The 25,531-nt window shown below is 40.2% G+C and overlaps 1 protein-coding gene across 1 annotated transcript in view; it reads left to right on the forward strand.

Annotated features, from left to right (window-relative positions):
• NBAS (NBAS subunit of NRZ tethering complex) overlaps positions 1-25,531 on the forward strand; it is a 355,775-nt gene that overhangs the window by 44,219 nt on the left and 286,025 nt on the right. Inside the window, exons 10-11 of the mRNA XM_085016151.1 lie at positions 11,308-11,446; positions 18,832-18,900. Of these exons, the coding sequence (XP_084872277.1) occupies positions 11,308-11,446; positions 18,832-18,900 (208 nt within the window). The remainder of the gene's footprint in view (positions 1-11,307; positions 11,447-18,831; positions 18,901-25,531) is intronic.

Below are 25,531 nucleotides of genomic sequence, written 5' to 3' on the forward strand. Positions count from 1 at the left end.
CTGTGTCTTTTGGTTGGTGCATTTAATCCATTTACATTTGAGGTGATTATTGATATGTATGTTCTTATTGCCACTTTATTAAACTGTTTTGGATTTGCTTTTGTTCTTTTTTTCTTTGCTTCTTCTCTTGTTCTCTCCTCTTGTGGTTTGATGACTATCTTTAGTATTGTATTTGAGTTGCTTTTTCCTATTGGTGTGTGTGTCTATTGTACATTATTGGTTTGTAGTTACCCTGAAGTTTTGATGTAGGGATCTCTGTGTGTGTGTGTGTGTGTGTGTATATGTATATGTGTATATACGTGTGTGTATATATGTGTGTGTATATATATGTATATATATATGATATTGTTTTAAGTTGTTGGACACTAGTTGCAAGTGCATCTCCAGTGTCCTGCATTTGCACCCTCCTCTTCTCATGATTTCTGATTTTGGTAGCATTTTGTGTGTAGATTATTTCCTACCTTTACTGTTTATATGCCTGTACTGGTGAGCCTTGTCATTTGTGGTATTTTTGTTTGTGGTTGTGGCCTTTTCTTTTCTGCCTAGAGAAGTTCCTTTAGTATTTGTTGTAAAGCTGGTTTAATGTTGCTGAATTCTCTTAGCTTTTGCTTGTGTGTAAAGCTTTTGATTTCTCCTTCAAATCTGAATGAGAGCCTTGCTGGGTAGAGTAATCTTGGTTGGAGGTTTTTTCCTTTCATCACGTTAAGTATACCATGCCACTCCCTTCTGGCCTGCAGAGTTTCTGCTGAAAAATCTGCTAGTAACCTTTTCGAGGTTCCCTTGTATGTTATTTGTTTCTTTTCCTTAGCTGCTTTCAGTATTTTCCCTCTGTCTTTAATTTTGGTTAGTTTGTTCATATGTGTCTCGAGGTGTTCTTCCTTGGGTTTATTTTATATGGTATGTGTTGTACTTCATGGACTTGAGCGAGTGATTCCTTTCCCATGTTAGAGAAATTTTTGGCTATTATCTCTTCAACTATTTTTTCTGGTCCTAATTCTCTCTCTCCTCTTTCTGGCACCCCGATAATATGGATGTTGGTGCATTAAACGTTGTCCCAGAGTTCTCTTAGATTGTCTTAATTTCTTTTCAATCTTTGTTCTCTTTTCTGTTTCACATCAGTGATTTCCATTAGTCTGTCCACCTTGCTTATTCGTTTTTCTGCCTTCTGTATTTTGCTGTTGGCTGCTTCTAATGAATTTTTTATTTGAGTTATTGTATTTTGCATCTCTGCTTGCTTAAGCTTTAAATCTTGTATTTCTTTGCTCAGTGTTTCCTGTAATTCATCAAGATTTACCTCCAGTTTATTTCCAATGTCTTGAATCATCTTCACTATCATAAGTCTAAAGTCATTTTCATGGAGGCTGATAATCTCCAGATCATTAGCTTTTTTTTTGAGGGGTTGTTTCTTGCTCCCTTGAGATATAGTTCTCTGCCTTTTCTTCTTGTATAGATTTTTAGTGTGGTCTCTTTTTTTGCACACCAGTAGAGTTGTAGCCTCTCTTGCTTCTGATCCATTAAGCATTTTATATACATGAATCCTTTACCCTCGTGGGATAAAGGGAATATTCCACATAAATAGCTAGTACTTGGGGGGGGGGAATCAAAAGTGTTCATTGTGTGAATGAGGTCTTAAGGGATAGGATGATAACTTCACTGGCACAAAATGGAAGGAAAACAGTCTTGTGCACAGAATGGGAAGGAGTGCAGTGAACTACACGGGGGCCACAGTCTCTTAATACATCACCCTTGTCTAGGGAAACGTCACTTGGCCCCACAGATGTTTCCATTTTATCTTGTGGAGGGGATAATGTTGAGAAGTTCCTACCTTAGAGGTTTACTCAAGGGCACAGGTAAATTTTGTTTCCCTCTTATAAGGTGTAGGATCCATTTAGACCTATGACATGCTTTTGGAAGCTAATCAGTGAGCCTTTATAGCCATTACATTGCCATAAAATTGCCCATCTTTTCTTTCTAGTTCCTAAGGTCATATGTATTCTGTGAGAATCAAGGCAGTGAGGTGTAAAAAGATGCACTATATTGACAACTGGAGCAGCAGTTGGGTTCAATTGCATTAGGAAATTTTCATAAACCCTAGCTAGCCAAGATTAATAATTTTATAAGAATCAAGTCTAGCAGACATTATAGGAAGACCCATTGGCAAGGATACCTGGCAGGGAACCGTTCGCATAATTCAACAGAGAGTGGAGTTGGGTTCAGAGATAGGAGTGACTTTTCTGAGAGAACAAGTTTGAGCAAGACTTAAAAAATTAAACTACTGGTATTGAAATAGAAGGTAAGAATTTGGTTCTGAAATTAGGATTCAAAATAGACATGGAATGAGCCATATAGATGGATGCTGAATGTACTATATTGTGCTTTTGCAGTGAAGTTGCCTAAGTCCATCCTAATAATTGGGAGGAAATTAGGTTTTTTGATGATAGTCATTGACATCAACTGTGGATTGAGGGAAGGAAAGCCGTCTCAGAACTCTGTGACAGACAACATTGTCTGTATTGAACTAGTAAATTTTTGTAGGAAAGAACACTTAAGATCAAATTAAAATTAATTACAATTGGGAACATTTCTGTGATCCTGTAAGGAGGAATGGCTTCTAGCCATGAAGTGGTAGGTAACAGTTTTGAGCTCTTACTTTGCTAGGCATGGTCTTGAACACTTTTACTTTGGGGACATGGGGACATGTAGTTTTTCTTTCTTTTTTTCCCTCTGCTTTGTTGGTTGTATGCAGCAAGCCCATTGGTCATGGGACAGGGTATATACAAGAGTTTCTTGCTGTTATTATTTCAAATTAAAGTCCTTGGCTTTAAGAAGTTTTAAGCCACTAGATGGCAGGGTCTTCCAACAGTTACTAGATTTGAAGGCCTTTCTTAATAAATCATTAATAATTCTTCATGGAATCAATTTCTAGGGTCACGTTTAGCTCTCCCAGTGCATCCGGATTGAGTGTGGTGTGATGTGTTGGGGGGTTGCTATCCCTCCCGACCTTCCTCTTCTCAGATGGGCCTTACTGCCCCTTGTTCTGCTCTAGCCTCTGCCTTTACTTCTGCTCAGTTAATTCAGTTCTGGTGGTTTGGTTTTGTTTTTTGCTCATTACTTATAGTTTATTTTTGTTGTCTGACACCTACATGCCTGCTTTGAGTTTTAGCTTCTTAGAACGTCAGAGCTGGAAAAGAATTTCATCCATCGTTTGTCTCAGCCCCTTCATTTCTCAGGTGGGAGAACTGAAGCCTGGAGAGGTTAAACCAAGGACAAGGACTCTGTCTTATTTGTCTTCGTGCACCTGCTGTTCTTTGCACACAGCAGTGCACAGATAGATGTTTCTTGAGTGAAGCAACTGTGGCAAATGGTGTGAAGGATATAGACACAATCTCTTTGTCCCAGTGGCTTGACATTTAGTGATGGAGGCATGATTTAAATAACTGTTGCAGTTTAGAAGGTAGCCGGTGATAATGTGCCTGGGAAGTGAGCAAGATAAACCATTTCGTTTTGTTAAGGACCCCTTGAACTTTCTGCCCAGCCATCCCTGCTTGTCTTTCACTGGCCAGAAGCCCTCACTGCACCATCACCCTGCAGCACACCCTGTATGGAGGTCGCCGTGCATACAGTGCATACATCGTGCGCCCTTGGCCGGGAAGGCTCTTCACCTGATGCCTTTATCTGTCCAGGACATTGTTTAAAGGATAAATGTTTGCTTGGTGTTACATGTGAAGCCTTCCTGACCTCTTCTCCAGACAGCCAGGCTGTTTCTCTGCCCCACTCAAGGGAGTGGTCAGGTTGGCTTGTCCTTTTCCCTGGAGTGGACGGGGCTCGTTGTCATTCTGTGTGTGACTAGATGTCCACAGCCATCAGAGAAAGGAGGGTGGGGGCAGGACGCATGCCAAGCCTCACACCGTGGTTGATACTGATGCCCTGGGAGAGCTAAACACGGTGCTACAAATGGATTCTGGGAGTTAGGAGCGCTTTATTAAACAGCCCTTCATTGGCCCTGCACATTCGTCACTGCTGAGCACACAGTTTGCGTTTGTACATAGCGATGGGATGAAGGGGGCTCATATGATAAGACTATGGTACTTTGTTGCAGAGGGATTTGAACCCCACGCCCCTGGTTCCCAGCCCGTTTTTTTTTTTTTTTTTTCTATTTTCCACAATATTTTGAGGTTGAAGATTATCGGGAAAGTTAATCTCTTTCTCCTACTCGTGTTTTTAAGGAAAAGTGGTTTTAACTCCTACATATCATGTCTTTTAGCCTTCGGAATTTAATTTGTATTATAGAAATTCTGTATCTCTTTATATCTTTATGGAATAATTTACATATATAATTTGGGATACTGTATCTTAATGTCTTAAGCTGAAAAAATAGAAGTACAGGGAAGGATGTAATGAATACCTAAGTATCCTACTACCCAGGATTACCAAATATTAATATTGTCTGTTTTTCTTAAGGTGTGTATATGTATATGTATGGATACACTCAGATATAGAAATAAAAGATAATAGTACAAACAAATTTCCTAATTCCATTCCTTTTCTTTACTTCCTCTTTTTCGAGGCAACCTACTCTCATGGTTTTGGTGTATAACCTTCCAATATATATTTTTATATTCTTTTTATACTGTACATGTTTCCCTGAACAAATTACTGAATTTATTAATTCATCCCTTTTTTTAAAAAAAAAATATATTATTTTTTTCTTCTTAGGGCCACACCTGAGGCATATGGAAGTTCCTAGGCCAGGGATCGAATCAGAGCCGCAGCTGCCAGCCTACACCACAGCCACAGCAACACAGGTTCTGAGCTGCTTCTGTGACCTACACTGGAGCATGAGGCAGCGCTATATCCTTAACCCACTGAGTGAGGCGAGGGATTGAACCCACATCCTTACAGAGACAACGTCGGGTCCTTAACCTACTGAGCTGCAAGGGAGACTCCTGTTTATCCCTTTTAAACATTTAAAGTATTTCTATATTTCTGCATTATAAATATTTGCTGCATGAAGTGTAATTCTTTTACCAAGAGATCATTATGCCTATGGAAGAATTTCTCCAGAGTTGTCTTCGAACACAATTTAGGGGATTGTTGGCAGGGTGCAATTGTTAGGTATTGTCCTGTCAGTCTCCAAAATGATTGTTCCAGCCTCACCAGTAGTTTGTAAAGGTTATTGTGTCCCTAAACATAGAGGGTGGCTGGTGTGTGTGTGTGTTTTTTTTTTTTTTTTCTTCCCCTTTTAAATAGGGCTCTTTTATTTATTTTTTTCAATTTTGAAGAGGTCAACTTGCAAATTTTTAAAACTTAAAAAAAACTGGGAGTTCCTGTTGTGGCTTAGCAGTAGTGAACCAGACTAGTATCCATGAGGACTTGAGTTTGATCCCTGGCCTCGCTGAGTTAAGAATCTGTTGTTGCCATGAGCTATGGTGTAGGTTGCAGACACGGCTCAGAGCTGGTGTGGCTGTGGCGTAGGGCAGCAGCTGCAGCTCTGATTTGACCCCTCACCTGGAAACTTCCATATGCCACAGATGTGGCCCTAAAAAAAAAATTAAATTTTTTAAAAAATTTAAGCTAAAGCTGCCTGTCTAGGCCACAGCCACAGCAACACCAGATCTGAGCCGCATCTGCAGCCTACACCACAGCTCACGGTCAAATCCTTGACCCACTGAGCGAGGCCAGGAATCAAACCTGCATCTTCATGGATACTAGTCGGATTCGTTTCTGCTGCACCACAACGGGAACTCCTAGGCCGGTGATGTTTTAATCTGCATTATTGGCTTTTGTTTTTCTCCTTTTGCAACTTGCTTATTCTTTGTCCATTTTTCTTTTTTCTTTTTTTTTTTTTTTTTTGTCTTTTTTGTTGTTGTTGTTATTGTTGTTGTTGTTGTTGCTATTTCTTGGGCCGCTCCCGCGGCATATGGAGGTTCCCAGGCTAGGGGTCGAATCGGAGCTGTAGCCACTGGCCTACGCCAGAGCCACAGCAACGCGGGATCCGAGCCGCGTCTGCAACCTACACCACAGCTCACGGCAACGCCGGATCCTTAACCCACTGAGCAAGGGCAGGGACCGAACCCGCAACCTCATGGTTCCTAGTCGGATTCGTTAACCACTGCGCCACGACGGGAACTCCTGTCCATTTTTCTTTTGGGCTGGTTGTGGGAAATCTTTATAGATTGTTTGCTAAAGCATATTCTCTGTTATGTGTATATTGTGTTGTAGATAATGTTTCCTGATGTGGGACTTACCTTTGCACTCTACTTATGGATAGAACTTGTAGATTTTAATATGGTCACATTCGAAGGAGATGTCCTAACGACACTAGGGTAGGAGAGTGTTCACAGGTCAGCTTGCACAAAGCGTAATGGGAAAGATATCAGTGTGATGAGTTGGCTCTTTTAGAACTCTGCTCTCCCATGGGAATTTTATATTTGTCTAGTTTCATTACGTCACTTTGTTCAATTCCGTAAGAAATACTGTTGGCATTTTATTGGCTATTTCCTTCTTTAAGGTATTGAGAGCCGTCAGAGAACATGGCATCTCTGTCTTTATCTGTAACTCTGTCTTTCAGGAACATTTTGAAATTTTCTTCCTGATGCTTTGCTTTCCTTCACCAGCTTCTCGCCTTCACATTGTCTAGTGCCTTCCTGATCAGCTTGTGACTCTCCACCCCTGCTCCTGGCCCTTTCCCTTCTCTCTGTCTCATCTTCTCCTCTATAACTGCTGGAAGGCAGCAGAATGAGAGTGAGTATCTGTAGCATCTTTCTCTCTGTGCTACCTAAGCAGGAAATGGGTGCTTTAAATCCACTCATTCAGGAAACATTACTTGCATGTATGGTGCTGGGCCTCAGACTTCTCTCTCTTCCATTGACTGTTTTCCATGAAGTTATGTGGTTTCACTTCACTTTGGCTACGGTTACCCAAGAAGCCTTTTCCAACACTGATCATGATGGAAAGCTGATTGACTAGGCCACGTTGATTTACTGCCCTTAATCACTTGTGGATGAGCCCTATTCGACATGGAATCCTATAGAACAGTAAAGTAATGGACCAAATTAACATCTTGAGGCGGGGTTGATACCTTGGCGTGCACACTGCTGGAAATAACCATCACTGGTGTGGGCTGGGCCGCATCTCCAGACATGGCTGTTATCTTTCGTGCCATTTCATTCCAACCTCTCAGTTGTTCTTTCTTCTGTGCCCCTGATTAGAGTGTGAGCTCTGAGTGCAGGGAGCACAGCTTGCTCATTTTTCTGTGCTCAGTGCCCTGCCCGTTGCCTGGCATGCAGTAGCTGCTGGTCACCCCTTTTGTGAGTATGGCGATGAAATCACGTCTGTACCCTCCGCCTTTAAGCACACATGCCTGCTTGCCTGGTAACGTGCTCTTGTAGCTGGAGCCTCCTTGTCCCAAAGTTGCTCTACCATCTGGTGGGAACAGTACACGATTAGTTCCAGCATCTGTCTCTTTCCCGCTTACTCTTCAGCCCGGTGTGAATGGAGGAAGGGCTGTCGGGACGCAGTTACTGACTCTCTTTTATGTTTAATGGAGCTTCTCCTGTAGCCGGTTTGATCTGTGCATGGCCCTGTTTATCAGAATTCATGGGGAGGAAGTGTCTTCTAGCATCAGGGCCACGGGATGAAAAGAAATCCGAAATCCTATTAGCTCTCCTTCTATGGTTAGGCAAGGTAAGGTTTTACACACATTTTCTAATCTGAGAATTGGACATGACATCTGTCCCTTCCATGACATAGTGCAGATTAAATAGTCATGCTCACCCCCTTGAGAAAAGAATTATATGGTTAATATAAAATACATATATGCTCAGTGTTGTACAATGAGTAGCAGAAAATTACTTCAGTTATCAGAACCTTCTGTATCCTGGCCTTTTGGGGATTCGTTGAATTCTCCAACAGTGTTTTGTTTTTATTATAATATTAGGCAACTGATTTTTAAAGGTATGTTTTATGAGACTTAATGTGTTTTTTTCTGTTTGAAAAAATGCTGTGGCTGGATTCAGAAATGTAGATTCAAAATTACTTGTTTTTATTTATTCAGAGGAGTTTTTCCTAACAAATTGACTTTTGAAAAAAGCTCCTTATGGAAAATTTCAAGAATTTACTTGAATATACTGACTCCCTGGTTTGTGCCAGCCATTCGGTGGCCAACCTTATTTCATCCACATCCTCAGCTCAGCTTCCAGCCTCCTGCTCCTGGAGTATTATGAAGTAAATCTTGGACTGTGTGATACTTTGTCTGAATATTTCTGTGGGTATTTTTAAAAAATAAGGAATCTAAAACCAAATATGAAGTAATTATCATACATGTGAAAAAGGTAATTAGCAGTAATTGTCAATATCTTGAAATACATAGATTGTTCTTTTTTAATGTGTTCATCTGCTTTTCATTCTCTCCTCTCTCCCTGAGAGGGAGAGGGAGAGAGAGAAAGTGTGCGTGCATGCGTGTGTGTGTGTGGATGTGTGTGGGTGTGTGTTCTGAAGACACCAGGTCATTTATTCTGTAGTTGCCTATTGTCTAGATTTTTTAGATTTACCATTGTTTAAACTGTATCTCTGTGGTGGTGTTTGAAGGGTTTTTCTTTTTTCAATTGTATTTTCTTCAAATTGGTAGAGCCAGAGGAATACTATGATTTTATCTGCATTAGATACACTTTTTTTGAACTTTCTTTGGTGTTAAAGCATCACTTGAGCAGAATGGTTGCTGTTGGCAAGTAATACTTGTACTACAATTCACAGTACTAGCTTGACTTTGGACCAAAATATCTTTTGCCCTGGTAAACGGGGTTAATTATGTTGTGTTAGCTCAGAGGACTGGACTAGGGTAGAAACAGCTTGATGGGTTGCTTCAAGCCATCTTCTCAGAGTTTGTTGCTTTTGATTTGCTGTGATGGAAACTTGTTAGACCGTATGTAAAAGCAGTAGGAAAAAGGTTTTGGGTGAAGGCTGAAGTGTTTGTGAATAATGCACATGCAGATTACTTGAGGAATTTTGAGACTCGGAGATAGGACTAAGCTCTGCGGCTCAACCTGGAAGGATTTTATGCAGTTTTGAAAGTTTTACGTCTGAGAATATACATAGAGATGAGGTTTTAAAAAGCTGTTATTTTAAAATGGTTGGCTTATTTCAGAACAGGAACAGAGTGTTGTGGGTCAATTGTGCTTCAGAAGCAAACTCATAAAAAAGATCATGAGGCCGTACACCTTAAGCTTATGCAGTGCTGCATGTCGGTGGTGTCTCAAAAAAAAATGGGGGAAAAGAAGAAGACTTTAGGATCTGGCATTGTCACAGCAGCAGCTTGGGTCCCTGCTATGATATGGGTTTGATCCCTGCCTTGGGAACTTTCACACACATGGCCAAAAAACAAAGCAAAACTGAAAAAAGAAGTGAATGCTAGAAGGTTGATCAAACAGGAAGAGGGCAGTTGGTAGAATGGGTCTGACCAGTTGTCTGAGCGCTGGGGATGGGAAAGAAACAAGCTGTGAGTTTTCTTTGGGTGCCGTCACAGAGTACCACGGATGCAATGGCTTAAAACAAATGTGTTATCTTACACTCCTGGAGGTGAGACGTCCGCACCAGGTCTCGATGAACAAAGTTCAAGGCGTCAGTAGGGCTGTGTCCTTTCTGGAGGTACTGAGAGATGGCCTTCCTGCCGCTGCCAGCTTCTCGAGCAGCCCCAGTTTCTTGGCTCATGGCCCCTTCTGTCTTTGAGGCCAGCAGTGACGTCCCTCTGACACTGACTCTCCTTCCCTCCTCCACTTGTGAGGACCTTCATGGTTATTGGGGACAACTGGATCATCCAGGATAACCTCCCTATTTTACGGTTGTTTGTTTAGCGACCTTAAATCTAACAGGTTCAAAGGTTCTAGGGACTCGGACGTGGACGTCTTTGGGGGCGGGGTGCGTTATTCTGCCTGCCCCACAGTGTAAGGACCAGCTTTACTTTGCGCACTGACCGAGCTCTTTTTGGCTGCCCGGGAGCAGGCCGAAGGTCTTGAAGGGTGATGCTGAGAGCTCATGCATGGTGTTCCCTCATGAGGTACTTTGAATTATAGAACGTTTAAAAGTTATTGGTTAACATAACCATAAAGCCAAGTCCATATTTTGATTTGCCAGATCTAAATCTTATGATGTGTCATCATTATCTTTCACCTTTTGACTTTTATGCAGAACCTACAATTTTTTATGTTTTGATTGATCTCTGACCATGCTCTAGAAAAAGGTAAATACCAATTTGTGTAATGAGGTGCATCCTTTTTTTTTTTTTTTTTTTTTTTTTTGGGGGGGGACACAGTGTGGGCCTGGTGATGATGAATACTGCACACCTTTGGATGTAAAGGGAGCTTAATGTTTTCCATCATCTGGAGCAGCACTTGATTATGTAGGATGGAGCCTTATATGGATGTGACCAGAGAAACCTCTGTTTAATGTCTTTTTTTTTTTCCCCCCACTCTTAGGCGAAAGAGAATTTCCAAAGAAGCCCCCCCCCCCCAATTAAGGCATTGAGAAGGATATAGCTTCTTTTCTGCGACTCAATTTCCTTACTGTTATTGGGAACAACAAGAGTTTCCTTTCATATATCAGAAGTTTTACTTTCACACTTTCTTAGGCAGGTGGCTGTGATGTCTTTATACAGTTCTCTGCCTGATGTACTGAACGTAACTTCACAAATTATAACTGTTGGGATCCATTATTCATTAGCTTTGTTTGTGTCGTGGTCACGTAGACTTAACTTTTAGTGCTTGTTAGACTGTTTGCCTTGTTGGTAACTGGCCTCTAATTGCAATGAAGTGTAAAAAATAGAAATGCGAACCAGTCATAATGGGCAGCTAAACTACTAAACAGTCTTTCTTCAGCCCGGTTATTACTGTATGGTTCTGTTCCCTCCACAGCATTCCCAGCTGTCATTTCTTTCTATCATCTGTAACCGTGCCCTGGCTGCATCTGATGCACTGCTATAATTAATACATTTGTGTCTCTGAGGCCATGCATCTGTTTATTAGTTTATTGGTATTTATAAAGTTGCTTAGTGGTCAACCTGAAAACATTTTTTCTCATTTCTAAGTTCTCGTCTGGGTTTTAGGTGTTTGAATGTGTAAATGAAAGCAAAATGATAGTGGAAAAACTATCTGGTTTTCTATTACTTGTTCCCTCTAAAATATTTGCCACCCAGGATTAGTATATACTACTTTTATTTCAGTTTTCTTTGTGACGGTGCCTGTTTTTGCTCTGTTTTGATGCTGTCTTGCTCATATTTTTAATTGATCGTTTCTTTTTATCTTCCTCTCTTAGACTTTTACTGATCGGTGGGTGTGAAACTGCTGAAGTAGGCATATCACAAGCTGCTAGCTGTGGACTTTCTGCCTGGAGAGTTCTTTCAGGATCGCCTTATTATAAGCCAGTTATTACTGGTGGAGACAGGGTCACTGCAGTAAGTATTAGTTATGCTATTTCACTTTGCTAATAGGTCTTAGATAAGCCTTTTGTAAGTTATAAAGAAACAGTTTGCCTTGAATGAGGAAAGTAACTTAATGCGAGTGAAATTTTGGGACTTCTTTCAAATACCAAATTTATCTAGAATGTGTTTCATTTAACTTGGGTCTCATTCTTTAGGAACAGTATTTGCAGATACTAGAAAAACAAATAACCGAACTGTAGTTCCATTTCTTGCATTTGCTTATTTGGACATTAACATTTGTTGAGTCCTTTTGATGTGCTGGCTGCTGTTTTGAGTGCAGTTCCGTGTATTAGCTCATTTAATTCTCTCTCCCTTTGAGATCAGTATTGTTGGGAGCCCAAGTCTGTTGATGAGAAAAGTGAAATTCACCGGGGTCCCCCAGCTAGCGAGGGACAGAATAAGAGCAGAGACTCTGGCAGAAGTTCCCTGGTCAAGCTCTTAACTGCCCTGGCCTTCCATGTTGTTAGGGACCACTTGTTTTATTCTAAAATTGAGCTGCTCTTTTATACCAAGCCCTCCTTTATGTGGTAATCATCAGTATAAGCTGGGCTCTGTTGTGATAGTAAAAACATTCACATAAGTGTGCAAATGAAAAATCCTGACGTTTCAGTGGGTTGCAACATAAGCATGTTTTCCTTATTGGTGGTAAAGCCTGCTGCTGCCACCATGCCCCCTAGACAGTTGTTGCAAGGGCCGAGTCAGAGGTCTGTGGAGGCTGGTAACCTCTTGAGGGCGCGCTGCCTCAGCCTATGGCCTTCTGAGGGGAGGAGGGGACTGGAAGGTGGAACTCCTAACTGTCTGCCCCGAGAACTGCCATCGCTTCTGCTGACAGGTCATTGATTGTACCTCATCATATGGCCCCTCCTCCCGCCAGTGGGTGGGGGACGTAGTTTTCTGTGTGTCCAGAAAGGTGAGAAAAACTAGATATTAGTGAATATTAATTGTTTCTGCCACATTGGCCTCTCTGTGATACAATGTGTCTTGGTTGTTTGCAGAAAGTCTGTGATCCTAATTATGCACCCTGTGCTTGGTCCGTGGCCTTATGGGTGGTGGGCACTCAGATATTTTTCGAGTGAGGGAAGAAGTCAGAAATTGGCAGAAGTGAATGTGCTCAGCTGGTTATTCCTGTAATGAATGTGTCTGTTCCATTATTATTATTTTTTTTCTTTTATCTTTTTAGGGCCACACCCACAGCATATGGAAGTTCCAGGCTAGGGGTCTAATTGGAGCTGTTGCTGCCGGCCTACGCCAGAGCCGCAGCAACACCACATCCCAGCAGCATCTGTGACCTACACCACAGCTCATGGCAATGCCTGATCCTTAACCCACTGAGCAAGGCCAGGGATCGAACCCGAAACCTCATGGTTCCTAGTTGGATTCGTTAACCGTTGAGCCATGACAGGAACTCTGTTCCATTGTTCTGTCTCAGAATATATTGATTTCAAAATAATCATATAAAACAATGGTTGATGGTTTTGATGTTGAAAAGGAACCAGTGAAGAAGTACTCGTGAAAAGAAATCTTTAGCAATCATAGCAAGCTTTTATTAACTTTTTTTACTTAGCTTTTAGTGTATACTGAAACATGTGATTGTGAATTTAACCAAAGTAATTTTTAAAAAAAGTTATGTCCCTTTAATTGGTTTAATATGGCACCAGACCTTAAAACATTTGTCTTTGTGGATCAGTTTATTTATTTTGTTTTTTAATTTTGTTTTTTAGGGCAGTACCTGCGGCATATGGAGGTTCCCAGGCCAAGTGTCTAATCGGAGCTACGGCTGCCGGCCTACGCCGCAGCCACAGCAACACCAGATCCGAGCCACATCTGCAACCTACACCACAGCTCATGGCAACCCCGGATCCTTAACCCACTGAGTGAGGCCAGGGATCGAACCTACAACCTCAAGTTTCCTAGTCGGATTTGTTTCTGCTGCACTATGATGGGAACTCCTATAGATAAGTTTATATTGTGCTGTGTTTGTGCTTTTCCTTCCATTCACGGACCCTCTATTTACTCTGGCCTCTATTGATTGTCTCTGCAGGGTCCAGTACGGAGTCCAGTTAAAGTATTACTAGCCATGTTTCACAGATAAGATCTCCCAGAGCCTTAGGCTCCTTAACAACTAAAAATCAGGGCAGCAGGGGTAGAACCAGATCTTCTGGTTCCTGTTCAGCACCTTCCCTCACTCTCCACATGAAATGATATACATCTTGTTGGCACTGTCTAATTTATGCTGCGATTATCTCATAATTTATTTAAAAAAGGAGTGAAGTCGGAGTTGCTTATACATTTTGGACATATTTCATATTTGCAGTAATTGGGTCTTGTTTCTCTGATTTCACACCCTGCTTGTCATTTTATATGTGTGATGTATCAGGGCAGATCCTGAAAAGAGTTTGAATAGTTTGATCTCTTGATTCTAAATATGATGACTGCAACTTATTTTTAAGTAGTTCAGTCAAAGTATATATATGCACACACAGACAAAGCAAATGTGACAAAATGTTAGTAATTGGTGAACTCAGGTGAAAGATATCCTGGTATTTCATTGCGTAGCTATGAAATTTGTCAAATTTAAAGGTTGGGGGTGGGGGAGAAAGAAAAAACAGGAAAGTGTGGAGGATAAAAGGCGAGAGAAAGCAGGCGACCTGAAGGTCTGTTTTAATAGGTTTGGTCAGGGGTGTTTGTGACAGAGCCTGGGACAAGGGGAGGCGTGGGGGACAGTCACGTGCTATGAAACCTTTTTTTCACCTTGGCTTCTTTGAATTTTCTGGTGCCTTCACTCTGCTCTTTACCGAGGTATTGGAATCTGCTCTGTGGTCCTTCTCTCTCAGGCCCGAAGCCTCAGTATTGGAGTCTCTTAAAACAAAATTGCTTGTGTGCTGACAAAATAAGTGAGGGAAATATTGAATTGCAAATTGGATGCTCCACTGTATGATAAACTTCTTGAAATGCTGCAAGTGTATTTTAATTATGTTAGTGCCTTTTAAATGTGTCTTGCAGCTAAACCCACAATCATTCTGCATAGCCTTCCCCTACCTCCAAATAATTTGAAGCAATAGGACTAGTTCTTCTTGTCAGGTGGCAGATACTGTTCGCATCGAACCTGTTATTGTTTGTTTCAGGCTGCTATTGTGTTGAGGTGGATATCGACGGAAAAATGCTGCTGACACATATATTCTTGTCTCTCCCAAAGCTGCTAGATTGTAAAAGAGACTATGCAAAATTCAATATACGCATTGACCGAAGTTTCCAAATTAATGTCCGTGTCATCTATATGAGAGAGTTTTATTCATACATTTGTTTGAGGTCAAATCACAGCCCCAGGTCTCAGGAATGTAAAGGTAGCAGGCGTCATGGCATTACTGTACTGGAGGATATGGCTGTGTCTGCAGAAAAGGACAAGAAGCCATAGCAGATCCTGGGTTAGAGTTCAGTAACTGAGGGAAAGGAAGGAGCCCGGGCTCAGGAGTCAAAAGGCTGGGGCTGGAATTTTAGCCCATCACTTCCCACTGGTGTCTTAAGGCGCTTGCCAGGATCAAAGGAGGTGATGCATGTGAAGGTACTTGATGAATGGTAGAATGTTCACCAGTGTTAGATAGTATTACCTTTTTTTTTTTTTTTTTCTTTTTAGGGCCACACCTTTGGCATATGGAAGTTCCCAGGCTAGGGGTCCAATCAGAGCTGCAGCTGCTGGCATATGCCACAGCCACAGCAGTGCCAGATCCCAGCCTCATCTGTGACCCACACCACAGCTTGCAGCAACACCAGATCTTACCCAGTGAGCAAGTTCAGGGCTTGAACTCTGGGCTTCATGGATACTAGTTGGGTTTGTTACCACTGAGCCACAACGGAGACTCTTCTGTTTGTGTTTTTAAGGTGGAATTTTATTTTTTTATGTATTTTTGTTTGTTTGTTTTTTTTAAGGCTGCCCCTGCGGCATGTGGAAGTTCCCAGGCTGGGGGTCAAATTGAAGCCGTGGCTGTCAGTGTATACCACAGTCACAGCAAATGCCAGATCTGAGCCCCCATCTGTGACCTGTGCTGCAGCTTGTGGCAGTGCTGGATTCTTAATCCCCTGGAGTGAGACCAAGGATTGAACCTGCGTCCTCATGGATACTAGTTGGGGTCTTAACTCACTTAACTCACAATCCTTCAATGGTGGGAATTTTAGAAAAAAAATTGTATAAAAGTGAACAAAAATGACTTTCGTTATTGATGCTGCTGTTTTTCATTGTACAGTGTTGTGGAAAGAACACAGGCTTTTTGAAATCCTGTTTCCCTGTGAAAATAGAAGTATTTAGAATATCTTCATAACATCCTGCCACCTGCCTACATCTGTGCTTAAATTCCCTAACTTTTCTCATGTTATTTATCGGTGAACTGTACTTGCACCAGCTCAGGCCAGCTCCTTATTTGTCCACCAGATCTCAGACTCTTGCTTATTGAAGGGTATTTTTCCAGATCATGAATCTTGCTGCCTATTAGGTTTATCAGAACCAAACATGCGTTTGGTTTTCCCATTATAAAAGCTCTAAATCTTGGGGGATTTAGACACCTTACTGAATCCTGCTCCCACCCCATTTCTTTCCTCCTCTTGTGCATCTTTCAGAGTTGTCTCCACTTGATTCCAATTCCTCTTTTTCCATCCTCTGTTGAATTCACTTGAATGGGGCTTTATTGCCATGACTTCATTGAAACTATCTTGCTGATGTAGCAGTGCCCTCCAGTATTTTACCAGTCTTATCATTTTATTGGTATTCTTCAATTCCTCTTGATTGCATATACAAAAATCAGTGAGTTTCTTTTATTGTCCCCTTTCCCTCTTCTTTCTCCTTCCTTTTTAGTTGTGTTATTTCTATTTTGTCAAAACATGCAATATTTGTACATTAGTTTCAACCCTTATTCTCATGCTGCTTTAGTCATACATGTTCATTTCTATATTTAAAAGTTCTCAATGTCACTTTTAAGTTTTCCCAGTCTCTTGTTGGGGTGAAATTATCCTCTAAAGATGTTTGAGACGGGCTCGTAGATGCAGAGTTCTTTAAGTTCTTGTGTGTTTGGAATTGTTTTCCGTAGCCTGGATGTTTGAAGGGGAACTTGTCTGGACATAGAATCTTTGGTTTACCCATTCTTTGATTGATTGCTCTGCTTTGGATGTGGAAATTGAAAGGTTGATGTAAGTCAAATTATCTGCCCTTTGTATGTTATTTGGCCATTTAGTTTGGAGGCCTTGAGGATTTTCTTTTTCTTTGAAATCTAAGTTTCCCTAGGATATTTCTTGGACTTAATTCTCCTAGTACCTGTTTATTCTTTGAATATATAGATTGAGATCTTTTTTTCATTATAGCCCAAGTGTTTTCTTGGACTGCAATTTTTAACAGTGCTTTTAGCTAGACTTTAGGTCCCTTTGCTGGCTTGCCTTGTCTGTTCCCTTGTCTGTTCTCTGGACCCAGCCATGTTTTTTTCAGCTTGCTTTTGCTCACCACCAAGCCTTGTGGTGGCCTGGGTTGAAGTTTGGGTAATTCTCTAGCTTCATGTTAAGCTGAGGGTCTGGTTTTCATGTAGATTTATTTCTCCGTTCTTGTATTTTCTTGCTTTTGGAGGAGATGTGGAGCTGGGCCATCAGTAGTATTTTTAGCTACTCAGAAATTCTGGTAGGAACATTTTTAACCTGCATGAAAGAATACCCCCTTTTTTGCCTTTTCCTTTTAAATTAAGGTAAAATTCATATAACGTAAAATTGACCATTAACTATTTTAAAGTGTACAATTCAGTGGCGTTTAGTACCCTCACAGTTTGAGCAACTATTACTGCTATCTAGGTTCAGTACATTTTCATCACCCCAAAGAGAAATGGCAAACCCATTAGACACTCATTCCCTCTTCTCCCCTCTCCCCGGCTCCTGGGAACCACTAGTCTGCTTCTGTTGCTATGGATTTACCTATTCTGAAAATGTCATATAAAATGGAATCATATTATATGAGACTTTTGTATCTGGCTCCTTTCATTTAGCAACATATTTTTGAGGTTCATCCAAATTGTAACATGCATCAATACTTCATTCTTTTTATGACTGAAGAATATTCTCTTGTGTGGATATACTGCATTTTGTTAATGCATTCTTACTAAAGCATTTGAATTGTTTCTACTTTTTGGCTGTTATGAGTAGTGTTGCTGTGAAGAGTTATGCAAGTATTTGTTTGAACAGCTGTTTTTAATTCTTTTGGGTATATACCTAAGATGAAATTGCTGGGTCATATGGTAATTCTTTTTAATTTTTGAGCAGCCGCCATTTTATGTACCATTTTATGTTCCCACCAGTAATGTACTATTGATAACTTCAATAACACTTACTTTATAGTTCTAAAAAATACATGCATCTCTCCTTGTTTTTGTAAGCATATTTCTTTAAAAAATTTTTTTTTTTAATTTGTATTTTTGCTTTCCAGGGCCGAACCTGTGGCATATGGAAGTTCCCAGGCTAGGGGTCAAATTGGAGCCGCAGCTGCTGGCCTACACTTCAACCACAGCAACGCCAGCTCCTTAACCCACTCAGTGAGGCCAGGGATCAAACCCATATCCTCGTGGATCCTAGTCAGGTTCGTTAAATACCGAGCCACAAAGGGAACTCCTATAAGTGTATTTCTTAAATCTAAAAATGAAAAAATAGTCTTGTGTTGATTTTATTTCAAATACCTTTTTAAAAAAATTATTATTATTATTTTTTTTGCTTTTTAGGGCTGCATCTGAGGCATATGGAGGTTTCCAGGATAGGGGTCTAATCGGAGCTACAGCTGCCAGCCTATAGCACCTACACCACAGCTCACGGAAACCGGGATCCTTAACGCAATGATGGAGGCCAGGGGTGGAACCTGCAACCTTGTGGTTCCTAGTCGGGTTTGTTTCTGCTGCACCACAAATGAGAACTCCTCAGATACCTGTTTCTAAATGATGGCTTTTCTTTTCTGGTATTTTTCAAGAGTAGGATTAATTACTTCGGGAGTGAAATATCTGTTGGGAGTATTGACCTTTTTCATGGTGATGCTAGGATAAAATGGTAATGTGGGGTGGCTACATTTGAGAAGAGCCACTCATTAGAGTAGATTCTAATTTGCCTAGGTTGTACTAGACTTATTATGTATACATTTAAAAAACATTCGATTATGGGAAGGAATATTTTGTAACATTTGTTACTTGGTGAATTTTTTTTTTCCCAAATCTTACCATGATACTTATTCATGATTTTCTTAGTTATTTCTTAAAATATTAGATTTGTATAGTTTTCATTTTATGATCAAATGAATGAGAAAGCATGCCATTGACTTTTTTTTTTTTGTAAATGTGTTTATTTTTTAGGTACCAAAGACACTGGGATTATTAAGGATGTTGAGTATCAAGTTTTACAGTCGCCAGGGACAAGAGCAGGTAACAGAAATTGGCTTCTCAGTTCAAACCTTGTGCTTCTCAAACATTTTTGCCAGAGTCTCCTTAAGAACAGAGTTGAATGGATCTTGAATATTGTAGATTTCATCTGAACTTGTTCTTCATTATACACTATGTAGGTATGTGCATTAATCAGAATTCATGGAGCTGTTCACTGAAGCTTTATGTTTTACTATGTACCTCATTCTTATCTCAGTAAAGAAAATTAAAAAAAGTTAAAGAATGAACCTAGTTCTCTTAGGTCTGGAGATAGAGCCCAAAGGGGCATCCTGGAAGCATCATATATATCTTTGAAGTTTCTAATTTTATCTTATGTGTGAATTTTGTATCCTTGTCCATAACATACCCTGTTTGTTTTAAAATAAAAAAAGGTTCCTTCCTAAATCTGAGATTATTAATGTTCTAAGAGGATATGAACCATGTTGATCCAGGGCTTCAAGTGCCGTTGTTCACCTGTTTTGTTCTCAGAGGGAGAAACATGGATCCACGGCAGGGATGCTGGACCGTTTCATCCTGAACATAGCCGGGTGCTTAGGCACTGCCTCCGAGGGTGATGGTTACATTCACCCCCGCAGCATGGCTCTCTCCAGGGTCTTGACATACACGGGGGCATCGCACATACTCCTTTCTGTTTTTTTGGGGGGAATCAACCGAAGTTTCCCGTTTCTTCAGTTTCTTTACTAAACCAAGGGAAATTGTGAGGAGTGTAACAAGCATTGTCTTGCTGCATTTGTGCTTAATATATTTAAAATTTTGAGTACTAGTTATTTCTCTGCCATTAACTTCAACTAATTCATGTCTTCTGGGTTGGTTTGGTATTCTATCTGTGGAATTGAACAATGAAACTACTCTTTATGTCTAGAGAGTCACTTTGATTTTTAGTCCCTTGCATGTTGACACTGTGTTACAGTTAGCATTCTCTTTAGTCATTTCATGGAGTTTGTCTTTCAGATGATGGAAATATATGTGAAATGAAATGCTTCAGTCTCTGCCATGTGCTTCGTTCTTTTTAATTTACTTTGTTGTCTCTATTGGTCTTTCTGGTCCATGGTAGTGCATGAGAACATTAGTTTGTTTTCCTGGATCCTTTTTCTATCCTTTTTAATACTATTCAAATAATAACTTTTATCTTTAGTGGATTTTAAAGGGCTCACTATTTTTTTAAATTCTTTTGATGACAAGCAACTATGTGGAGTTTTAGCATTTATTTATTCTTTTAGACAAACAAGCACTTACTTCGAGCCAGCCATGGTGTTAGAGCTGAGGGTGAATAGATGAATAAAATGCAGTGAGCTTCCTCAAGGAGACCTCAGTGTCGTGAGGGAGGCAGATGTAGAAGCAGCAATAAAACAGTGCAATATTACATATTTTTAACCTCTTCCATAATGTAATATGAAGTGCCATCGAGGTGCAGAGGGCAACCATTTAACTCAGGAGGTGACACCTGATTTGAAAGTGAGCAAGAGATCCTCAGGCTGATAGGGGAAGGCTGGGCAGTTCCAGCCTGGGAGAAGCATGTGTCAAGTCCTGGATGGGTCAGAGAACATTGCTGAAAGCTCTGCTCTGCTGGGGGCTTGGATTCATGGACGCTTACTATTTGTATTCCGTATTCATTTTAGTTGGACCAACATAGTTGTGGATTGATAGACATGATTCTCCTTTGCACCATATCCTATGCATATTAAAAGCAGTGTTTATCGACTTGGTATGTTATTAGGCAGACATGGCTCTGTTCAATCACTGTAAGCTGACCATCTTCTTACTCTTTCGAACCTCCTGGGAAGTCCACATGGGTTTTACCTTGACTCCTGCTGTTGGTTTTTCTTTTGTGTGGAACTCAGCACTTATTTTTATCCATGTTCTCTATAATTGAACTGAAGGAGGAAGAAGCAAGCAACTGTTTTCCTTATATTTTGATCTTTCTTTGTGACACCGTGTACCAGAGTCCTTAAGTGTTTGGAATTTTAAAAAATTCTTTATGAAATTACAGAATGGTATTGACTTTTAGAATACTAAATATCTGAATGTTATATGAGTATCTTACTTGTATTCATTGGTTCCCGCCCCAGAAATAATTATGGGGCATAGATTTTTAGCATCATGATTTTAGAGCTGAAAGGCCTCATAGAGATTATCTGATAATTCCTTATTATTGTAAGTGCATTCTAGTTTATGAGTCCGTTTACATAGTCACACAGAATGCTCGCCTTAATGGCACTCTGATGCCTGTTTTATTGATGGAGAAACTAAAGCCTCAAGAGAAATGACTTACCCACATTCACCCACCTAAGTAGGGTCAGACATGGGTTTGGTCTTGAGTTGGCTCATGATCCAGTGCTTTTTTTCACTACCTTTTATTGGCTCTTATCTAAACCCTTAGTTGGACAATTGAAGAAACAAAAGCCAAGATATATTGTATTTAGAAGTAGCTCAGGTTAAAATTTACTTATCTTACAAAGAATGATCTCTTACTACTCAAGTTATATTTCTGTTTTAAAATGTGCTGTCTCTTCTATTTTTTGGACATGCTTTCCTATGTAGTTAGTAACGACATAGTTAATACTTACTTCATTTTGTTCTATTCCCTTGTCAGAGTATAAAGTAGCAGCATTGATTGGACAGTATTAGAGGAAATATTTATAAAATAGCTAAGGGAGTGATTTTCACCTTGTGCGCATTCAGTAAATGATACTGGTGGCTGCTGTTCTGATCTGTCAGTTTCTTTATATCCGTGGAGCCAATAATTAGTAGTCTCTGGGTCCTTTTTAAATAGTGGTTTAGCGGAGTTCCTGTCATGGCACAGCAGAAATGAATTTGACTAGGAATCATGAGGTTGCAGGTTTGATCATTGACCTTGGTCAGTGGGTTAAGGATCTGGCGTTGCTGTGAGCCGTGGTGTAGGTTGCAGACATGGCTCGGATCTGGTGTTGCTGTAGCTGTGGTGCAGGCTGGCAGCTGCAGCTCTGATTCAGCCCCTAGCCTGGGAACCTCCATATGCTGCAGGTCTGGCATGTAATACTATCTTTTGAAGTGTATATTGATAGTCAAAATTAGTTGTTTTCTTTTGAGCCTCTTTTGTCACCAGAAAGTTTAAATCTTTTTATGGTTTGGGCTTTCGAGGTCTTAAGAAATTCTTCCACATGCTGATGTTGTAAAAATGTTCTTATACTTTCTTCTAAAAGTTTCACGGTTTCGCTTTTCAGTTGTAAGTTTTATTTTTTTATTTTTATTTGGTTCCTAGTCAGATTCAATAACCACTGAGCCACGACGGGAACTCCAGTTGTAAGTTTTAAATTTGTTTTTGTGGCTGGGATGTAGTAGGAATCTAATTTAATATTCTCTACATGGCTAGCACCGTTTATTCAATGCCGTATTCCTTGCCAGTTACTTTATATAATGCCTCCTCCATCAGGATAGACATTTACAGAGGGTACATTAGAGCTCTGTTTCTCTGCTTTTTTCTGTTTCATCGGTGTACATGTTTATTTTCATGACATTTTCTAATAGTTTTAATAAACTGAAGCTTTGGAGTTAAAAGATAGTTTATTTTTTAAGGATGTTCACTTGGAAACTGTTTTTTTTTTTTTCCCCAAAGATTTTTTTTTTTCCTTTTCTGTATAGTTTTGCAGTACCCTCCGCCCCCTACCCCCTCAGCCTGTTAACCAGGCTTTTGAGGATGACTTTTCTGGTCTTGAAAATATATTTCTAGGAGTTCCCATTGTGGCTTAGTGGAAACAAATCCGACTAGGAACCATGAGGTTGCAGGTTTGATCCCTGGCCTCACTTAGTGGGTCAAGGATCCAGCGTTACTGTGTGGTGTAGGTGCAGACGTGGCTGGGATCTGGCGTGGCTGTGACTGTGGCGTAGGCTGGCAGCTGTAGCTCCAATTTGAGCCCTGGCCTGGGAACCTCCATATGCTGTGGGTGTGGCTCTAAAAAGCAAAAAAAAAAAGATTTCTGTTTATTTTGGGTGGTCAGACTGCTAAACTATAACAGGCTGGAAGATCTTCTGAACTCCCAAGGGCAGGGATTTATGCTTGTTTAGTTCACTGCAGCTTCCCCAGAGTGTATGTGTTATTGAATGAACTGTGTGTTATTGAATACGGAATATTCAGTAAATAATTGTTGAGTATTGGAAGAACAGTGCTTATAAATTCACCTTTTATTAAGCTGATTTTTTTTTCCTTTAAGCTCATGTGGTAATTGAGAACATGTTGAATGTGTGCACTGGAATTCAGTACTGTAATTTTAATACCGCTCGTACCTTTGAGAGGTAAAATGAAAGTCACTCATTTTTAATTGTTCTATATAGATGATAGACAGCTGAAGAAGGTGAGGCAATTTAAACTAATCTCAGCACAAAGATCTGATATTTAACATTAAAAAAAAAACTTTCTTAGAAGGGACATTTGAAAAATTTCATGTAACGTTTGAGAGAAGTCACAGTTCCTACCCTAAATATTACTGCCATTGTTAAAGGCTTTAATTAGTGTTTTTAATTAACACAAGATCAAATGGACATTTGAGCTAGTGGTTTAATGTAAATGAGAAGTAGAATTGGAAGTTAAAATAATGTTTTACGTTATTCATTTCAGTAGTTTTTTGCCATACAACAGACTCAATGAAGTAAGAGGAAAATATCTTGAAACGTTTTAGGAAGAGATTTGAGATGGGGTGGTACATAGGAGAGCTGACAGTGCAGTTAATTAAAGCAGACATAAAGGAATTATTAACGTAAGAAGGCAGTTTCCTGTGCAAAAAGCTGTCTAAGTCCTGGTCCCAAGCCCCGTGCTGTCTTCTTGGCGATGCTAACTTAACAAGTAATTAGCTAGACTACCTTTCGGTGAAGTTAAAACCATGGAGTAAATTGAACCAGATGTAAGTGATATTCACTGTTTTTCTTTTTGCTTTTTAGGGCTGCACCCATGGCTTATGGAAGTTCCCAGAATAGGGGTCGAATCAGAGCTGCAGCTGCCAGCCTACACCACAGCCACGCCAGATCCAAGCTGTGTCTGTGACCTGCACCAATGCCAGATCCTTAGCCCACTGAGCGAGGCCAAGGAGTTGAACCTGCAACCTCATGGTTCCTAGTTGGATTCGTTTCCGCTGCGCCACAGCAGGAACTCCAATATTCACTGTTCTTGTTTTTCTCACCTTTATCGAGGTATATTTGACAAATTTTAAGATAGAATGTACAGTGTGATGTTATGATATACATCCATATACATTGTGAAAGGATTTCCCCCCATTAAGTTAATACATACCTCACCTCACATACCTAGTTTTTGTGTTGTGTATGTGTGAAAACATTTAAATCCTACTTGCTACAAATTTCAGTTATACGATACAGTTTATCAACCATAGTCACCATGTTATTCATTAGACCTTCAGACTTAATCATCTTATAACTGAAATTTTGTACCCTTCCACCAACCTCTGCCTATTTCCTCCGCCCTAGCCCCTTATAAGCAACGATTTTTTCTACTGTTTTTATAACTTTGACGTAAAAAAAAAAAAAAAAGATTCCAGATATAAGTGATACATACCATTGTAGTATTTGTCTTTCTGTATCTGGCTTATTTCTTCAGCAAAGTGCCCTCCGTTTTCATACGTATTTTTGCAAGTGACAGCATTTTTTCTTTTTAAAGGCTGAATACTCCATTATGTGTGTGTGTGTGTGTGTGTGTGTGTGTGTATCACATCTTTATTCATTCAGCCATCGATAGACCCTTAGGTTGTTTCCATACCTTGGCTGTTGTGAGTAAAGCTGCAACGAACTTGAGATACTGGTTTCGTTTTCTTTGGGTATACCTGCAGAAGTGGGATTGCTGAATCGTGTGGTAGTTTCTTGAGGAGCCTCCATCCTGCTTTTCATAGTGGCTCTGCCAGCTCATATTCTCACCAACAGTGCACAGATGATCCTTTTTCTCTCTGTTCTCATTAGCATTTGTTATCGCTTGTCTTTTTTATAATAGCCATCCTAATATATGATATATCATTGTGTTTTTGATTTTTATTTCCCTGTTGATTAAACAACTTTTTGTGTACCTCTTGGCCATTTGTGTGTCTTTTTTAGAAAAATGTCTATTTAGATTCTTTGCCTTTTTTTTTTTTTTTTTTGTTTGCTTTTTAGGGCCATACCTGCAGGATATGGAAGTTCCCAGGTGGTTAGGGGTCAAATTGGAGATGCAACTGCCAGCCTATGGCACAGCCACATGGGACCTGAGGCACATCTGTGATGTACACTGCAGCTTGATGCAATGCTGAATCCTTAACTCACTGAGCCAGGCCAGGGATTGAACCTGCATCCTCACAGGCACTCTGTTGGGTACTTAACCTGCTTATCCATAACAGGAACTCCTTTGTCTGTTTTTAAATTGGGTTATTCATTTTTTGCTATTGAGTTGTATGAGTTCCTTGTATATTTTGGATATTAATCCCTTCTTAGATATGTGGTATATGGATGTTTTCTCCCATTCCATAGGTTGCTTTTTCATTTTGTTGGTAGTTTCCTTTGCTGTGTAAGAGCTTTTTAGTTTGATGTCGTCTCATTCGTTTTTGCTTTTGTTGCCTTTGTTTTGATGTCAAATCCCCAAAAAATTGTTGCCAAGACC

Source organism: Sus scrofa, chromosome 3 (assembly GCF_054392235.1).
Source record: "Sus scrofa isolate SSC_HxYL_T2T_F1_AM1 chromosome 3, Sscrofa_HxYL_maternal_Yorkshire_Landrace_v2.0, whole genome shotgun sequence".
NCBI lineage: Eukaryota > Metazoa > Chordata > Mammalia > Artiodactyla > Suidae > Sus > Sus scrofa.